Source organism: Lepisma saccharinum, chromosome 2 (assembly GCF_977018435.1).
Source record: "Lepisma saccharinum chromosome 2, izLepSacc3.1, whole genome shotgun sequence".
Classification (NCBI taxonomy): domain Eukaryota; kingdom Metazoa; phylum Arthropoda; class Insecta; order Zygentoma; family Lepismatidae; genus Lepisma; species Lepisma saccharinum.
The window spans coordinates 172,038,366-172,059,646 of NC_139230.1; the positions used below are offsets into that span (position 1 = coordinate 172,038,366).

At 35.1% G+C, this 21,281-nt stretch overlaps 1 protein-coding gene across 1 annotated transcript in view; it reads right to left on the reverse strand.

Annotated features, from left to right (window-relative positions):
* Window positions 1–1,006: 1,006 nt before the first annotated feature.
* Window positions 1,007–21,281, reverse strand: part of Ak3 (Adenylate kinase 3) — a 30,601-nt gene continuing 10,326 nt past the window's right edge. Inside the window, exons 2-4 of the mRNA XM_083117722.1 lie at window positions 17,332–17,451; window positions 13,174–13,346; window positions 1,007–7,696 (exon numbers count right to left, since the gene is read on the reverse strand). Of these exons, the coding sequence (XP_082973848.1) occupies window positions 7,472–7,696; window positions 13,174–13,346; window positions 17,332–17,451 (518 nt within the window). The 3' untranslated portion in view covers window positions 1,007–7,471. The remainder of the gene's footprint in view (window positions 7,697–13,173; window positions 13,347–17,331; window positions 17,452–21,281) is intronic.

Consider the following 21,281-nt stretch of genomic DNA (forward strand, 5'->3'; position numbering starts at 1 on the left):
TTCAAACACATTTATTAATACCATGCAATTTCAGCAAAACAAAATAATACTAACAAAACAGTTTCACCTGTTGTACACAGGATACAAAGGAACTATGTAACATGCTAAAAACAATTAGTTTGAATAGTTTATATAAAACTATGCAGTGCGCTATAAAAATGTCTTATTCTCCATAAGACAAGTTTTCTAAAGGTCTTTCATAAATGCCACTGAAATGATTTACAAGGTAATGTTCCAACTTTAAACAACACAAATAAAAACACAATACAAAATACACAAATATGATAATCATTACTACTTTAGTTTTAAAAGTATCTTGGTAACTGAAAAATGAGATTTTTGTTGATAACTCAATTTTATGCTTTTTATACCAAGAGTACTGCAAAATGAACAACAATCAAAGGTAATAAAACATTTCAAACTTATTTCTTTATTGTCTTCTAGCAATATATAGGAACGGAGAAACATGTAAGTCTCCAGGTTAAGATTGCCACAATGACTAAAAAATTACATAAACAAGGACAGAGCAATTAACTTTGCCCTGGAATTGTTTTTTTCCCTCTAAATCAATGTTGAGGTTGGATTGCTGCTGTAATATTATTGAGAAATACAGCATGGTCAGTACGGTAAATCAAGGCCATATGATGTAGGCCATGCAACAAATCAACAGGATGTTAAAAAAGTTTATGCATGCAATTCCTTAAAATGCCTGCTAGCAAAAACTCAATAGACACAAATTTGTTCAATCTACATGAAAATAAACAAATGGGTTTTGTATAGGGCTGAGCTGATACCGATACCCTGACTGATTCATTGGTATCGGTGAAGAAAATTCAACTGATACCGATGCATAGGTATCAGTATAGGGTCAGCCCTAGTCGTGCATGATCATTTTGTTCTTTAGTGAAAACTCATGTAAACGCCCTTTCACTTACAATCATGAACAAAGATTGGTGAATACAAATTGCCCAACACTTTTTTTCATTCTCTTTTCTTTTGTATCTTGCTGCCTCAGTAGCCAGGAATCATCTCAGTTCCAAAGGTTCTGGGTTTCATTCCTGACTTAGGCATGGGACTTTTGTTCTTTATTCTATTTCATCTACAGAGTGGTAAAGTTGGGATACCCTCCTTTATTTTCGACACTACAATCGTAACGGTTGAATGCTTGTTATGCACTTATACCTGATAGTTTAAGAGAACAGAACATCAGTACGGAGATCACCATTTTTGTAGCACAGCCAAATTCTGCACCATGTGCAACCATACTGAACCTTAAGCATAGCTACTTCACACAAACCAGCTTCAATCTGTTTGTCACCATGTAGAGATGACCAAAATTAAATTGTACCAGATAATATACAATACCATTAATCCAGAACTGGCGCATGAATTCACAACCCACTAATAAAAAATTTGCCCAACTATTGGCTTTCCAGAGACTGACGATAGTAAACAAGAATATGTAATCATGAAACTTGTAAAGTACGAATTCTGTCTTCCCATCTCTTCATCACCATAAGCTTATTTGCTCTATAAAGGCTAATTTAAAGCACTATTCACCATGGTAACATAATTTTTTCTGGTAATATGACACAAGATGTTTACTGACTTTTGTATCTACTAACATCTTTACTATGAACACCAAGAAAGATATCTGAAAGTACTAAATATGGAAACAGAATCACTACATAATACATTTGTTTAATTATATATTGTGTTATCTACTTCTAATATTATATGTATATAATCCTATAACTTCCTGAGCAAAATAAGTGAACCTTAACAATATTCAAATGCACAACAGTGATGATTAACAACAAATGTATTTGTATACCACCACAATCTCCTATCAATTACTTGCTTAAACTATCTAAATACTGCATTTATTTTGCATATTCTTCTATAATACTTGATCCGCTAACCATTGGTTCAGAAAGCAAGCAACCCTTATGCCATTCAGAGGTATATGTGCATTAACATTATAAATTGTTACTAGACAACAGTTTAATTTTTTCTCTTTCAAATTTTGTACTATAATAGCAGCAGTAAATACTTATTTAACAATTCATAATACTCTAGAATGTAAACATCTTGAGAATATTTGTATAACTAAATGACTCACATTAAAATGTGACAGATGGAATTTTCACATTATATACCACAATTAGTAGAAAGAATCGATGTGAACTGACATGCCCACCTCCGACAAAATCTACCTAGCATAGTTTAGCTCTCAAAGAGATGATCAACATATATTCCCACTCAGTGGAACACAATTCTACATTTTTCTGTCTAATACACTTTGTCTTCCAAATCCCACACAACAAAATGTTAGAATCCTTTCCCAGATTTTATATTTTGCATTTTAAGTGTTTTATCCACTTCACAACATATATGTGTGTATATACATACAGTGGAAACTTGATTATACATTTTTGAGGAGCCTCAGGATAAACTTAAAATGCAGGAAACTGTACAATATGGAAAATAATTTTAATATTTTGTTGTATTGGAACCAGAAAAGTTAATTGTACAATGAGGAGAAAATGTAAACTGAGGATATGTGTATACTACCACAAAGTACTATCACCCTGGAATCTTAAAAAATTTACAAAAATACAAGTAAAACATAACATGCTACTATTTGTAAAAAAAACAATAGAAATTATGTAACTTGGCAAGATTTGCAAGAACAAATGCTACTATTTGTAAAAAAATAATACAAATTAAGTAACTTGGCAAGATTTGCAAAAACAATCTTTAACTTCACATTTGGTTCATATATTTAAGTATATTAAAACTTATTTCTGACTAGTATATTGTTTCAAATTTTAAGTGCAATATTTGCACATTGATGGTATCACTAAAGCTGAAAATAATGTCAGTAAATGTCCCTTGCAGTAATGAAATTCCTTACTTGAGTGTTAACTTGACAATGAACTCTAATTGACAGTAACAGTTTTAGAGTACAAGATAATTCAGATCCTAGTAATATATGATTGGAAAAACTGTAGCATTGCTTAAGTAAACTCTGAAGATACTGCAGTATAATAGGAAGGAATGTGATATAGCTGAAAACAATAATGGTGAGCACTGGCCATGCAAGAAGAAATTGCATCTGCTCAACATACACTTATACTTAGCTTTCCTCAAGTGCTGATATATCAAAATATATTTAAAATTTCCTTTATTTTGGGATGTCACATTCATAGAACTTTTGGAATCAGAATAGAGACTGGCAATAGCATCTTTTCAAAACTAAGTAAATTATCAAAATGTGCTCACATGTGATGTGAGTTCATGCATGATTGTCTATTACCTTTGGGAGTCCATTTTTCAATGCAGAACATATTTTTATGAGACTGAATATTTAGAAATTTTATGTAAATCATTGACATTGTAAAAAAACAACTCACATTACATTCAAAATTAACACCATGAAAATAATTAAAATGTAAGCTAAGGAAAAGTTGCATAAATTTTGTTACATACAGTGGTATTATCATCTTCAGCATTATTAGTCATAATTTTGTCTTGTCTTAAACAGAAGCTAACCAATCCAATCATATATTTTTGATCACTCTCTATTGAAATTTATCTACGCACATACAATGGGACATACATCACATACTCTATTAAAGCTATAATTTTCACAGACACATCTTTCAATCTCCCCAAATAAAGGAGTATCCATACATAATACATTCCTAATATATTATAAATATATTTATCAAGAATCTTAGACTCTTCATTCATTTATATCATGTGCTGTTATTTCACAAAATTGGGATTTTACATGTTAGATCTAACAGGATGACCAAACTACTCTCCAATTACATATGAATAATGAACATACATCATGTAAGCAACTAGATTTAAAGTACATCAAACATACTTTTCAGTTTCTCTCATTGAACATTTAGTTCTCTGTTAACTACATTTTTATTTTGTGTACATAATACTGATATACAGTAACTACTACCCACTTCTTACAGTTGCAGCATTTTATAAAATACAACATAGGTTTACACATGAAGGTATATTGCAGAGAGACATGTCATTATGCTAACTGCACATGCAGTGAAACAAGGTGGTTAAATTGACTGTACCTTCCAACATAGACATCATTATGTTTCAATTATTATTCGAGGGTGAGAGAAGATATAGCGTATACAAACACCAATATCAAATCATCCCCATACATATACATATAACATATGTTGTGGATCATTGTGGATGACACATCGATCTTATTCCCTCAGTTTCAATACTCACAATGTAATTATGATACCAAAAGAGAAAATCAAATTTTGCCAAGTGCCAGTAACAAATTTGTTCATTACAGATATCTATAAAAGTGCATCTTGAGAGTGAAATAAAAAATGGAGTGGTCATTCCTGTTCATCTATGTTTGGTTTCTGTTTAATTTAATCAGACACATGATATTGCAATATTGAAGCAATTGTAATGTTTATTTGTGAACACAATATGACCAAAATTTAAATGGCAACAGCTTTTCCTCTTCTTTAATAACAATTCCAATTCTTTCCCTTCCATGCTTTGTCTTGTGATTCAAGCAAGTCACATGTAAGAATCTATTATGGGATGATAATCATAATAATCACCCTCAAAATATGTACCAGTACCTTTAAATACTTGCACTATTGTCTTCAAAACAACTTAGTAAATTGTATAATTTGTAAGATAGCAATATTGGACGGACCTTGTGCTGCAACAATGAATAATGTTTCCTTGGAAGCACATTGATATCACATCTAAGAGAATAATTCAGTGAAACCTCTATTTTACATTTTTCAGGAAACCAACGTCAAAAAATTTAAAATGTGGGAAAATGTAAAATCCGAAAAAAAATTATAACATTTTACTATGTTGGGTCTCCCAAGATTGAATGTGTAATCCAGGAACGTAAAATCGGGGTTCCGCTGTAATTCTATAGTGTATTCATATATGTGGCACTGCTACGTTAAAAAATATATGCATTGCAAGAGGCACTAATTTATTAAAAATTATCAACACACTCACGCACATACACACAAGAAAACCGGATAGATAGATAAATATTAACAATATCTAATTTTAAAAAAATGGTACATACACTTGACTTGTTGTGCTCTAACTGAGATATTTGTATATGATACAAAGAGGTATCATTCATTTGAAACTATGTTATACTATCTTATCTGTCTCATATTTTGACACTGTTCATATATGGAAAACACACTAATGTGTAAAACATAAGTGCATTCTTTGTGCATCACATAAGGCCAGTAACATAAAATAAACTAAACATTCATTTACTCACTGTATTATGTTCACTCCTTTGTGCATCCTGTCTATTGGTTTTTTGTTGGAAGGAGACTAAATGATAAAATGAGTAGACATCTTGCATGCAAAACATGTGTAACACACAAAAAGAGGTTTGCCAATGAAATACACATTCAAAGCTTTGTAAGAAAAATCTTGCAAAGTAATTTGGAACTTTGCATTCATTCACAAATTCTCACATCCAAAGCATGGTACTTTATTTTGGATTTTTAAATGGGAGCATGATGGAGGGAGTAAGAAGACAAACATTTAGAACTGCAATTTCCAAAAGTTAAAAACGTAAGCAAAAATGGGTCATCATAATAAGTATGTCCAAAGCACTAATTAAAATATAATACTCTTCTGGAAATAAATTATCAATACAATAAAGAAGCAATGCTTATATCCATTGTGCAAGACAATCATTTTCAGGTAGTAGGTTTCAATAGGAAATCTTGTGAATACCAATAACGAATACTGTATTAATTCAACAAAAAATGACAAACATTTTATGAAGAACCTGATTTAATGTACAACTGGTAGATTTTGTATTAGAAAAAGGAAATTTCATTTAAAATTATCAGCAATATTACTGATCACCTCATATCCTTTATCAGGTGATACCAATACTGTCCCATCCATATTAGGAATCAACTAAAATACTTGAGCAAGGAAATACTATTAAAAATACTGTGCTTTCTCTTCTTGTGGTATAATCGTTGTAATGAGAAAATTAAGTTACAACTTTGTTTTTGTTGTACGACTTGCTGTGAAAACTCTGTGGCACCACAGACCTATGAGAGCCAAGGCCTGATAAGTGACTTTCGTGGGGTAATGTGTGGTTTGTGCATCGAGTCCCATGGTCACTGTCTTCTAACTTTTGTGACCAGGCTCTGCATCCAAGTAGAGTGCAGATTGGCTCTTAGGAGGACCTTGAGTGTGGTCCAAATTCTTGATTTTCATGATGTGTGGGGTAGGGTTGTAGATGGAGAAGTATGTCAGTTGGCAGGAGGCCCAAAAATATTTCTACACACACACACAAATAAATACTGTGCTACAAAATGATAAATGCAGTTTTGTTACCACGTTAGAGCATAACAAGTCAGTAATGTAATGTATACTATGCAATCACATGTTATAACAATTTATTATAATTTACTATAGAAGTAAACAAAGGCAAACAAATTAAATTTAAGCAAAAAAAAAACAAAAAAAAACAGCAATACTATGCAGAAAACAAATTCAATGATACTTTATCAAGGTGGCTACAGCGAAGTTAGATCCTGGACCCTGGAGGTGGGGTAAAAAACAACGATTCAGAACACACTTTAAACCAGATCCAGTACCAATTAGCCTGCTCAACTCGGGCACACAATTTCTTCATTGTCTTCCTGTGCAAGTAAGATAAGCTGCAAAATAATTAAATCTGCATTTTCTTTAAAACTTGTTTTCAAATAGAAGAAAATAATTTACTAGTGTGAATTTACCAGGATTATGAAGAAAGATTGAGAATTCACTGAGCTGATACAAATTTCCTTGATATTTAACCAGTCCCAGAAATTCTCCAACTTTTCCAGGATTTCAGGTCTGTTGCCACCCCAACTTGCCTACCTTAAAATTTGTTTCCAAAAATCACATCATTTAACACACAAAATGCCAGTCTCACACAGTCCTTATGTATGTCTAACTTCCAGATTGACTTTTAGCTTCAAATGACCATATGCTTAATAGACACCCCCCCAGTCACTTTTAACGGAATGCAGGAATGTAGGGAAATCCACCAATCTGGTGAAGTTTCGACGAGTCAAAAATGCAGGTAGGCATCAAGGGATACTGCAGGCGGGACCCGCGAGTTTGACATGGCTGCATAAAGAAAATAAATTTCTATATTTTTTTCATGTTTTCAGTTGGCCACTTCACCCCTCAATTCTGATTAGAAGTTGAGTGGACATCGGGAAATTTTTAAAGATAGTTTCTAATTTTGTTGGGAACTGGGGACAAGGAAGTTCTCTCACATGATCCCATTGTAAGGAAATTGGAGGTTTATCTGTAAGTGAACACTGACATAAGCACTGTGTGAGACTTGCTTAACATGTAACTACAACATTTTCTCTCTCATCAAGCACAATAATTATACTGTTAGCACTTAAAGCTCATACTTTGGTTTTAAATGGCGTGAAAGACATTTGTAAACAAGTGGCCATATTTCATTTGATTCTCTTCCTTGAAAATTCTTCAAGATACCGGCTTTATTATAAAATTCCATTACTGGTCCAATCGTTTCAGAATATATCTCTAAACGATTACGAATGGCATCTGGTGTATCATCCTCTCTCTGTACTAAGTCTTCTCCAGTTTTATCATCTTTACCCTAGAAGGAGAAGGAATACATGTGCACCTTAGTCTTATTTAATTTAAATACAAGTACAATTCACTCCGATAAGTTTACTTTTCATTTTTTCATGCAGACTTTCTTCGCAATCAATTTTGCCACCCATCTTGTGGCTTCATCAGGCATGTAATGTCTTGGTTCCTTCTTCTTCCGCTTGTGTTCATGCTGATGCTAGTTGACATGGGATTTTCACTGTCTGCCATTCCGGTGTGGACATAGTGCTTCTTTCTTTTGACATGCATCGGGGTTTTGGCACTGTCGATGTCGGTTCTCGGTCTTGTCATCTGCATCCATGTAGAATTGTATTTTTGCACCCAACGTACTGCCCCTGCACAACAAGAAGCCAAGCACAGACCTTAAGCACTTGCAAAAAAAAAGCCCGCCTGTGCATGCAAATGAAAACAAACTCCTTTCCATGGATGCAGATGACGAGACTGAGAACCGACACCGACAGTGCCAAAACCCTGATGCATGTAAAAAGAAGAGAAGGAAGCACTATGCCCACGTAGGAATGGCAGAAAGTGAAAGGCCCACGCTAAACTAGCGCCACCACGAACAAAAGCGGAAGAAGGAACCACGCCACCTGCAGCAAGACAGTACATATCTGACAAAGCCACCAGATGGGTGGCGAAATCGATCATAAAGAAAATTTGCATGGAAAAATGGAAAAGTGAACTTATCAGAGTCAATTACCTATCTCTGGGTAACCGCCAAACAGATATCTTTAGATACAAGTACAATGTCAAATAATACAAATGCAATATGACATGGCTAATACAGACCGAACCTACAATTTAAAATGGGATTTGAACCACTGTGCAATGTGCCTCGTTAGATATGCCAGAATACCAGAATTCACTTGCAACAATGTCATACCAATATACTAGTTTTTTTGCTTCATATTATTTTTAGATTCACTTTTCCCAGCAATTGTATTTTTGCATTTTGTATGATTCTCAGGACACCTGGACTTTGTAAAGGTAATGATTTTTTAATTGAAATCCATGTTGATACTACTGATTGAAGAGAATGTTGGGTAGATGGTGTTACGAAAAAAAACATCTCACGGATATCTATTTTATGTACACTTTTATTTACACCCCTCCCATGTACATCTTTATTCATAATTGGGAAAAGAGACATGGTAGTATATAAATATGGAGAAACTAGTACTCACTTTATCCGCGAAACTGTTTTTTCTTCTTTGTTCTATTAATTTCAGTGGCCATTGACACCATCCTCGTTGGAACTTGCTGCAGGATGGTGGCAATGGCCACTGAAATTAATAGAACAAAGAAGAAAAAACAGTTTCACAGATGAAGTGAGTACTAGTTTCTCCATATTTATACATCTTTATGTTACAAATCCATTAACAACTGCTCCAGGTTGCCTTTTGCTCCATTACAAAGAAATGTACTTTACCAGACTTCACTCTACGAGTGCACTATTTAACATAGCGCTAACCTGCTCTTGCAGTTTATCATGCAGAGGTGATATATATACATATGGTGCTCGGGTCATTCTATGTCAGTTCAACCAGACCATGCTACCCATGATCTCAGATTTTGATGAAACTTGGCACATTTAATCCTTCCATGGAGGTGAGAAACCACATTTTTTTTGTCTCAAACTTGACTGGTTTCATTTTTATAGCCCCTCAAACTTTGAGTGATCACTTATTTCTTCCATTCCCAGAGCCTCCAAGTGGGAGCTGCACTGCCTTGGAAAAATAATTTTATCTCCTTTATAAATTATTCAATCTCTTTGAAACTTCACAACAATATTAACCAAACAATAAGGATACCAGAAAAAAATATGTCAACACATCACATTTATATTTTAGTACACTAATAAATTAATAACATAATATAATCTGATTTTTTTGGACCGAAAACATGGTTTACTAAAATTTGAATTATTGTTGAAAGGGAAAGGTGCAACAACAAAAAAGTATTTTCAAAATGAGCTTAGATATATGATCTAACTTACCCATAAATAAAATTGATGGCTTTTTCATTCCTTCTGAAAATATGACAACTTATTTCTGAAAATTTTCAAAAATGGCTACCGGATTTTAAAATTTTCAAATTAACTCAAAATCTAAGAATCTAACTTCAAAATATAATTGAAGCAAATTTTTAGAGCATAAAATTTTAAATAATGGTTACATAGATGTGTGGAAAGCAGGATAAGAGGGGCCGTGTCCCCTTCCCTGAAAAATGAATGTCAACCTGAAAATATAAATTTCACGCACACAATTTTCCTTCAGTCACAGTAGTTTGTGTTTATTATTAAAAGGATATTGCAGGAATGTGATAACTTCATATTGATGGCATGTTTCTTTCAGGAGGCAACACTATTATGGGGGAAATATGCCTATTTTAAACCCTGCCCCCACCAAAAAAAAATCTGCAAATGCCCGTGAATATTTTGTTCTTAATTATTTGATTGAAAACACACCCTTGTAACTTGTTATTTTAGTTTATTTACATTTATTAGGAAAGAGGCACATTTTAAAAAGTAGATGATACACTTTTTAGTACATGGAATGAAATTAAGGAGGAATATGCTTTGTATTATAAGTTGTAGATTTATTCACTTTGGTGACTTTGATGCCAAAAATACTTAGTTCCCTTTGCCATCCACATTCATTTGATTGCATAAGAATATTCCAAAAATCTATCCCGTGACAGTTTGTGAATATTGTTTGCTGCTGTATTCTCAGATGGGATAATAGGAATAATGTTAATACTAAGCCAATGGTGGAGGTTCGTGTGATTCTTTTTATTTTCTTGTGTTTGTATTCATATATTTGTTTAAATTGCAGCACATGTTGCTTATTATATGAATTATGCATATTGTTAATGTAATTTGTTCAATGGCACCAATCTTTAACTCATGCTAGTTGACAGCTGAGGGGGAAGAAGTATGTAGCTCCCCTACCACCCACCTGCTCACACAGATATAAAGAGAGAGGAGGCTGGTTAACAACATTGTGAGGGTTCCCTTATATACAATTTGAGTTACAACTCTTGAACCAGGTTGTTTCAGATAGTCATATGTTTTGAACACATTAAATTGTTTTTTCATTTTGTGACCAATTCCTTGCAGATGATATTCTGGCCTGTACAGCAAAAGTGCTCTGAGATAGGTTCTCTTTTAACTTACATGCACCATATTTTTGGGGTCAAATGTCACCGTTATTTGTGATTTCCACACATGGAAACACATTTTATATTACATCAAAGTCTAAATGTATCAATATAACAATTGACACAATTCTCAAGGAGTACTGTCGGCCAAGGGACGTAGATATGCGACTACAAAACCACCCACTCACATACTAATATAAAAATAATTTTTGATGATTTTTTTTATTTAAATTGTTTTTTGTAACGTACTTAAAATTGCTTGTATGGGTTTGATACCACACACATATATATGTATATATTTTTATAGTAAAAGTGCTTTTTTTGATAAATGGCCCTGAAATATATTTGAACAGTTTAATTAAAGCAAATAAAAAAATATAAGTAAATATAATTTTTTCTGTTTCTGATACTGTATATATGAACCTACTATGGAAATGTCCATTGAGTGCGTTAGTGAAACTATAAAAATTTCAGTAACTTTCATTGCAGTGAAAATAAAGCATTGTGGATGTACTATGTAATTGAAACTTAAATAATTTTTCATAGTCTTTGTAACCTTCCCCATCCTCATCTTACCACCATTTTGCACCCCCCACAACATCATACCCAGACTTTGACAAGACTTGTTAGAGAACAGTGTTTTTCAGCACTGTCTACAACTTCGTTTCTGGACTTGGCAACCCTGCAGGTTACACTATCGCTTCGTTCTTCTCACTTCATTTCTACACCTGAAAATTCAGCTCACGGCCACGAAAATCTGAATTTTTCCTGTGTCTAGTGAGTGTATCCTATTCCTGCCTTTACTTGGTACATCTACACTCTGTAAAGAACAAATAGCATCACGGTATTCTTATTATCAATGTTAAAATGTTATGGATGCACGTCTATTTATCTTTCCTGCACAACTTGAAATCGATTGATTGAAGCATTTGTCTGGTATTCGAGTGTCATGTAGTGTTATTCTTTTGTTTGTCTAGGTGATTTGAATTTCTGCTAGAGGGCCTTGTAATCAATCGATGCAGTGCTTTTGGCGGGAGTTTGAAATGCGGTTGTTACTTTTGGAGCTTGCGATGTTGGTTGGTTGATTTGTTGTTTTAAGTCCACTTTATGCACAGTAAGGCTAATTGGGACTGGACCTACAGTTTAAAGTGGGATCCAAACCACTTGTGCCTCCACTGGGTATCAAACCCGGGACCCCTTGATTACAAGGCGACGACGCTACCACTGCGCCATCGGGGAGGCCCGGAGCTTGTGATGTGTTGCATTTTGTAAACTGTGATTATTATTGACAGTTTGGTTACGTTTTCATTACTTGGGAGTCTTCTGGTGGTTAGAAGTGCAGTTAGCACAGATTTTCTAGAAAAATGTGGGAGGCAAGTGTGTCATTTCTTCACTTAAGGAATGTTCCTTGCTTTACATAGGGATGGTCATTCTCGGAGATAGGCTTTAAATTGGGAGACAACTTCATGTTCATAAATTTACAGTTAGACGATGCATGAAAAGCAAGAAGAACATGGAAAAATCATAACTGAGAAATCACTGTGACAGAAAGAATAAGAAATCTCCTCAAAGGTTGGAAGCACTTAGAAAAACCAGGAGGTGGCCACACTTGGTACTAGTCTGTGTATTTACATACTATAATTACAAATTGACAAATCGTGACACATGTAAGACCTTTGATTAGTCTATATACTGGCAAAATTGTTTTTTATGCGAATACATTCCATAAGAATTGTTTACTTTAATTGTTATTAGATCTGCAAAGTGCTCCACTTACTTTACCGTGGCTTAAATTATAAACATATATTGAAGGGATAAATCATTTTATTTAACAGTTTGGAAAATAAATCGTCAAGCTGAATGTAATCAATAAAACAACTGAAAACGCAAGAGTGAAATGCCGGAAACTAAAAATAATAAAGTGATGCTATCTTTTTTTTACAAAGTGTACATATATCTGAGATCACTCAGCTCGGGACAGGAATTGAACCCATTCTCTCACAATGAGGTACACAACACTCTGCCAACTAGACCACCCACCAATACATACACACTTTTTACTTTACTGTAATCAATTAAAATATACATTAAACCACAAAACATAGTACTCAAATAACCTTTAAAAATAGCATCTTTAATGATTATCAACTGGATATCAGAACTTAGGAAAATATTAACTTTCTTAAGTGTAATAAAGTTTTTACAGATGCACTGAAATTAAGAAATCTTCAAATTTATGTTTGCGTTGAAACTGTATTTCTTTTTCCAATGAATTTTTTCAGAAGAAGCAAAATCAAAACTTACAGGCACTTTGGGTGGATTAAATTCTGTATGATAAATTCGTCCACTTGGAACATGGGTCCATCTTCCCTTTATCCTGTCTATGATCACTTCAAAAGGCACTTGTAAGTTGATAGCCATATTAACTGGGTGTATTTTGTACAGTGCGTCAGCCTGGTTTTGAGTTCTTGGGTAGCCTATGAGCAAAATTAAAACATTACATTTCAAATTATTTATCTACTGTTATTTCAGTAACATGATTTTACTTCCATATTATAAAGGATCACCAAAATGACTGATACCCCCCAAAAATAACTCTAAACAGCCGCATAACAATGTTTACTAAATGCACAATTAGGCAGATGGCAGAAGTTCGCGCTGTTGCCACGTCGGAGCACAACCCCATGTGTTCGGAGGTTTAAGAGAATGAAGGATCTCGTTGTAGAGTTGGTCTTTGTAATCCATGTGATACAAACTAACAGTATTTGCTCGAAATGTCAGGGATGACAACTCTATATTGAATGGGACTTTAAAGTGCCCCAGATAGAGGTTTGTCTGATGCTCGAACTACGCAATGCAGCCCAGCTGACGTTGCTACACAGTGCACAGGAACCAGCAACTTTTGTCCTGATCTTGCTTTGCTTTTATCATATTTGGCACCAGCACAATTCAGCCCAGCTGCCTATTTTCATTGCCATGCATTTAACTTTTCATTAATTGGTACTAAATGATTTTTCAGCTACCACAAGCATATCAGTGTATCTGCACATTTAATGATTATTTTATCAATCTTATATTTCTATGTGTAACTTGAAAGTGAGGGCATCATAAACTTCAGTCACTGAACTCCAATGTGAACACTGTCAACAACTGGTATGTATATAATGGTCTTAAAAATAAATCCAGAAAAAATCACTTTCATTATCATTGGTTCTAATTATTCAAGGCTGTTAATTAAAAATGTTAAGATTGAGCTCAAAATAAACAATTTGTCTATTATTAGGAATAACACTGCTAAAAATCTTGGACTGATTTTTGACGAAATATTGGATTGGACAGAACATATAAAAATACAATGTAAGAAAGCTAAGACTCATCCAAGCATTAATCTACCCATTGTTCGACTACTGTGATAGTGTTTATGGCTCTCAATAGCTCAGTAACAAAATACAAAAGTTGCAAAATGATGTATTTTTCAACTAAAACGCTCTTATCATCTTCCATTTTTAAATGATAATCAAATTCTTTCTATGGCAAACAGAAGAAAGTTGCACTATCTCTGTTTCATCCACAGTATACTGGCAGAAGGTAAACTGCAGTACCTGTTCAAGGAAATGTATTCTTGTATGGATATCCATGACTATGTTACTCATAAGCGGAATAATTTTGAATTACCCCAACATTCAACCACTGTCTTTCTCCTTTTTGGCTCCCAAAGCATGGAATGCATTGCCTGCGAACATTGCATGCATAAACAATCTGTTATGTTTCAGAGGTAAAGTAAAAGATTTGTGTTAATGAAACAATGGCAAAGTCACGGCACACACTGAAGGTATGAAATCACTCACTATGTGGAATTGTATTATTATATGAGGGTCAGTCAGTGAAAAACAGGCCACCTCATTTATTTCGACATGCAGATGCAGTGGCTCCATGTAACTCCTGCCACTGGAAGGGGGTTCCGTTGTCGCCAAGTAGATAGCAGAGTCGTGTTACAGGTTTATGTGAAGCAGTGTGAGTGTGAGCTGTGTGAAGTGCAGGGACTTATCTGGCATATCATGGAGACCAGTAAGGAAGAGCAGCGAGCAGTCGTGTGTTTCCTGGTGGCAGAAGGTGCTAGTGTGCGAGACATTCACCGTCAAATGATGGCAGTGTATGTTTATCTCTGTAGCAGGTGAAGGAGTGAAGTCAGGTTTTGTGAAGGTAAAACGTCACTTCAGGATGATCCATGACCTGGAGCAACAATGTTCCCCATATACTGGCGTCATTCAACGGTGAATGTCTCGCATACTAGCACCTTCCGTCACCATGAAACGCACAACTGCTCGCAGTTCTTCCTTACTTGCCTCCATGATATGCCGGACGGCAAGTCTCTGCACTTCACATGGGCCACACTCGCACTGCTTCACACAAGCCTGTGACGTGACTGCCATCTACAAAGCAACAATGGAACCCCCTTGCAGTGGCAGGAGTTTCAGTCGTGGCATCTGTACGTCGATATATGCAAGGTGGATCCACTGACTGACCCTTATATTATTTTTACTATTGTCTTTTGTATTTGTAGTTACACATTTGTGTATCAATTTAATTTTTTGTGTATTTCTTACAGGTGTATATGTATTATTTTACATGTAGCTTACTGCTCCATGCACAGTATATCATATATATAGCATTATATTGACAAGGGTTAGGTGGCAGAGCAGCCCTTGTCTGAACCTTGCATGCTTAATAATAATAATAATATATTGTTTCTATGAATACGAGGTGACCATAATTAAATTTGCCCTATTCAGAGTACTCTGGAACCCTTTCGCAGCATCAGATTGGGGTGAAGCTTTGTATAGAGGTTATGGAGACCATGGGGAAGTGAATGTCGAAAAAAAAAAAAAAAAAAGGTTCAACTTTTCAAAACCAGGCAATTAAAATTCTCCTACTCAGAGCCTTCTGGAGCCCGTTTGAAGCAACAGATTACAGTGAAACTTGGTAGAGAGACTATGGAGACCATGGGGAAGCAAATGCTGATGAAAAAAAAAATCATTCAAATTTCCACCACCAGGTGCAAGTGTGGCACTGGAATAACAACCAGAAATCAGACATGCAGAACTTTATTTTTAGTTTACGACAGTTTAGTACAGAAGTGTTCAATATGCACGCCATCAATGTGAACGACCCTTTGGAAGTGTGAGAGAGTGCAATCCATGATTCATCAGCAGGATGTTGTTCGCTATGCACAAATTTGAATGCCACATTTGCACCTGGTGGTGAAAATATGAATTGTTTTTTTTTCATAAGCATTCTCTCTCCATCGTCTACATAGCCTCTATACCAAGTTTCACCACAATCCACTGCTTTGAATGGGCTCCTGAGGGCTCTAAATAGGACATCTTTAATCATGGCTACCTGGTACAAAGGTATAATTCAAGTACACTTTTTTGCAATGCAAATTTCTGAATGCATTAGATACAGTAATGAAAAAAGTGAATGAATTATTCAGGATCTTCACAGAATATTTACAATTTAATATTGGATCCATAGAATATTACTTATTGGTATTGATAATCTTTATTGGTATGAGTTAAAATTTAATATCTGTCCATCCCAATTTTTCATATTTAATGCTAAATGAATTCAATAAGTTTCCTAGACAAATATTTGAAAGGGGTTAATGAAAAATAATTTAATATTATTTAGGGTACATTTTTGAAGAACTTGCATAAGTTACGAGGGCCATTCTTTTTTCAACTTCCGATGGACCATAAAAAAAAAGACAAGTGTAAGTAACAAAATGAATTTATTACCAAAAGTTATGTACATACCTGTTTTTTTTTTTTTTCGAAATAATCGCCGTGAAGTTTCAGGCATTTGTCATATCGTGGGATGAGCTTTCCGATACTCTATGCGAAGAACGTTGCCGCCAGTGATGTGAGATGGGCCTGAACGGTGTTTTGAAGCTCCTCTGAGAATAAAAAGCTGCATTGATCGTAGTCCCCGGTTCCATAAACTCAACTCACCTTTGTGGTCCCAAAAAAACAGTAGCCATAACCTTCCAGTTGTTGAAGGTTTGTTTGGTGAGTTTGAGTGCATTGTTTTGACTGTTGTTTTGTTTCTGGGGTGACGTACTGACTCCAGATCTCATCTCCAGTAACATTTGTTTTCAAGAAACCTTCACCTTCAGCCTCATAACGGGTGAGGAGGCCAAAGCTTCCAGACCAATGAGGATATTCAAAACACCGTTCAGGCCCATCTCACATCACTGGCGGCAACGTTCTTCACAGAGGGTATCGGAAAGCTCGTCCCACGATATGACACATGCCTGAATCTTCACGGCGATTATTTCAAAAAGTAACCAGGTATGTACATAACTTTTGGTAATAAATTCATTTTGTTACTTACACTTGTCTTTTGTTTACGGTACATCGGAGGTTGAAAAAAAATGGCCCTCGTACAAGCAGAAATACATACCATCCAATAACCAATTTTCTTTCCCAAGATTTGTGAGTTCAGTTTCTATAAGTTTTTCCATAACTTCATCTGGTACAAGATTTCCATGATCCATAAATGTTTTTGCTTCCAAGCCAAGTCCTGGAAGAGGATAATAATATGATAATATAATGATGATAATAATGTCAGAATAAAATACACTGCTTACAATAATATTTACATTTTTCAATATAAAAATCCTTCTGAATATTTTGGTTAAATACACTGTGTGATGTCAGCATTTTTACTTAATCTGTAAAGTTGAGTTGAGTTGGTTGGTGTTGTAAGTCCACTTTATGCAGAGTAAGGCTAATCGGGACTGGACCTACAGTTTAAAGTGGGATCCGAACCACTTGTGCCTCCACCGGGTATTGAACCCGGGACACCTTGATTACAAGGCGGCGATGCTACCACTGCCCCAAACTTAATCTGTAAAGACTCACATCTTAAGTTCTAATACTTTACTACATTGTCACTAAATCTAAGATACAAGAAATGCTTATGAGTGATCTAATTTTGTGATGCTTTTGCTTTTAGAGTTGTTTTTTGCAACCAAGGCCTGCCTGACTGAAAAAGTGATTATACAAGAGTACAAGGTAGTTCGGGATTCCTTCAGCTGAAAGGTTACAGCTCACACCTTTGGTACAAAACATTTTGGGTTTGATTCCTGGCGTGAACCACCCCAAAATTTTGGCGTTCCAGAAATACTTGAACAAAAAGTGCAAACTCGGGTCCAGAAAGGCATATGGTCTGGGTTTGATTTTAATTCCACTTCATGCACAGAATGACTAATTGGGGCTGGACCCAGTGGCATAGCAAGGGGTGGGCAAAGTGGGCGACTGCCCTGGGCCTCATGCTTGAAGGAGCCTCGCATCCATCGGGTTGATACGAAAAGTGTAATAAAAAGTGAGGAAAACAGTTAGAAAAGGCTGATTTTACTTAAAATATTCTGTTTTTATCTGGCCTTAATTTCTAGCATTTTATAGGTTTGTCGCGTGTTACTCACAAATCCAGAATATAAAAAAGGAAAGTTAAAAATGTCTATTCCTTTTTCTAACAGCCACCTTAGTAAACAATCTCCCGCCCGCCCCCTCGGTACACTTGGGTATAAGTTAACAACACCAAAACTACTTATTGTATCCTCGTCATCAATTTCCAGATATTCTATACATTCTTTAACTTCTATGGCATTCCTAACGCTATATTGGGTGTTCTCATTTACCTTCCTTATTCTTTTTACCAGCATTTTTGCTAGCCCATATCCCGGATGTTCGTATGTTGGTATAATAGGCCTAAGTGGTATGCCTTGTTTGTGTGTCTTAGGTATTCCAAAAGCAATTGGTATGTTGCCAACTTTAATTTCCTTAATAAGGATTTTCTTTTCGCTTGTGCCCAATGTAATGCTTGTCTCTACCCCTTTTTTGATCTCTCTTCTAATCTTATTAATAGGGTCTTTCTCTATTTTCTCAAAATCGTTACCTTTAAAGCTATCTTCTAATTTTTGGTGATATTCCTCTCTGTCCATGATAACCATCTTGTTTTCTTTATCAGACCTAATTAGAAATACGTTATTCGCCTTCACCCATTTTCTTACATTTTTTAAATCGCGTCTTAGGTTTTCGTTTACTTTCTCTTTCCGTGTTCTATCTCCCCCTTTCATTTTCGTTTCCTTTTTAATTTCTTTTTGCAAGTGTTGTTCTACAATATTACGTATCCTTTGTCTAACCTCAGTTTACCTGTGAATAGGTCTACTGTACAAGTTTTATTAGGGAACGGCTTGGTTTTTACGTACTTCTAATAGCAAAAACTTAATATTTTAAATGTACCCTAACCAACCCTTAACCACAATCCTCATTTTACATTTTTGACGCAGTACTATGCCAAGTACTTAGTTTTTATACGAACCTGAGGAAAGAGATAGTCAATCTCTGAAACGTCGTTCTACAATAAGAGCACTATACTCACATACGTAAGTACAAATTTTTAACTTTCCTTTTTTATATCCTTAATTTCTAATTTAACATTACAATTTGAATGAATACACAACACACAGGTGGGTGGACCCTAAGCCTAAGGGGGCAAGAAAAGTAGTACAAATTATTGTAGTCTTTCTCATGTGACGATCACTTGCTTGGACATTTTTATCCATTTATCCTTTTCTTGAATGATAAGCACTTTGTCTGGTTTCTTCTTCTTTTGACATCTTTAAATACATAACATACTATTACTACTACTTTCGGAAACAGAAAATTCCATAAGTGTATTACCTGAATATACTTCTGCCAAGTGTAAATTTCTCGTTGCATATTATTAAATATAATTTTCGTCAGTAATTTATTATTATTTTTTAAATATGATAATCTGCTGATGTATCCCTGAAGATTTTGTATCGATTCACATTATGTGCCTCCAGTGGGACCCCTTGATTACAAGGTGACGGCCCTCGTAAAGGCAGATGACATTGGTGATGGGATTTGATATGGTGGCTATGAGCACTCAATGAGAATTTGCTGGGAAGAAAAGGGTCTTCAAGGAGTTTAGTTCACTGGCAAGTTCTAATCATGTACACAGGTAACACATCTAAATCTACAGTGTAAATACTTCTCTGGGTGTCACCATATGAAACAACGGGCATAGGACTTGGTGCAGTCATAGTGGAGTGCTTCCTCTTCCCCCTCATACTCGGGTAACATAAAGTTACTTGGTTTGATTTCTGTAATCTGTGTTTCAAGATTTTGTAGACAACCCTAACCTAACAATAGTGGATTAATTTATTTTAAAAACCTCATAAAGAAATGTGACTACATACTTTAAAAACCACTGTTTGGTTGCAGGGACAGACATATACTGAGTATGTTTCAACAAATATTCACTGATGGAATAAAAATGTCTTCTGGCACAGTCACATAGCAGGAAAGCAAGATAAATGCACCACCTTCTCTTCATGCTCACCATATGACTTGCATTTAGAACAACAGATTTTATGTTATATTAAAAATAACAGTGCTTATGAAAGAAAATTTTATGTGTATCATACCTGTAAAGATTAGATTCAGAAGGATGTGCAGACACATTACGAAATCCTTGCAAGTTTACAGAAGAAATAGACTTAATGTATTACAAGTGTCTGATGTGCAATTTAATGTACTACCATTTATTTTTGGACTTTTCTCATGTTTTTTTTTGTAGAAACTGGTGATGACATGTGCATACTTTCTTTACTTCCTTACTAGATTTAGTGAATCAATCTGTAGCCTGATCACTTAGGGTAAGAGGAGTGTGGTATATCTCTCCATTAACTCAGATGTCTTTTCAAAATAAAAAAAATGTGTACTACCCCGCACTACATTGGCTAACTGGCTGAACTCCACCCTGGTCCGAATTATCCTAAATTCGCCGGTTCATGCAGGGTGTCTGGTTTAGAAACAGATGCACAAAGACGTTATACATATACTATATACAAATACACAAAGGACTACACGATATACACGAAGGACTGTCAATTTGACTGTAGAATCTGCATCTACAGCCCACACGCGCATATCACGGTTACTCTCATGAAGACTTTCTTACGATAACCCTTGGTGACAACTGTTTCTTGACGACTCGTTGCAACGCCCAAGCAAAGAGCCTGGCTCAGCTCTCGGGACATTCCCGAATTCACTTGTGGGTGTAAGTTCCCGTTCTCAAAGTCTGTGGGAGGTTCCGCAATGTTTTAGTCCTACACACATCACACAAGTCTAACTTACACGTAATATAAAATATTCACACTTGATTTATACATAAAAAAGAAAATGAGATAAAAACACTAATTATGTACATTGTTCACTGGACACACTCCCCCTGTTGAAATATTAATCTCAATCACAATCAATAATTTCAATGTAGTATACTTATGTCTCCTTACAATAGGGGAGAGGCGCAAGTTTCAC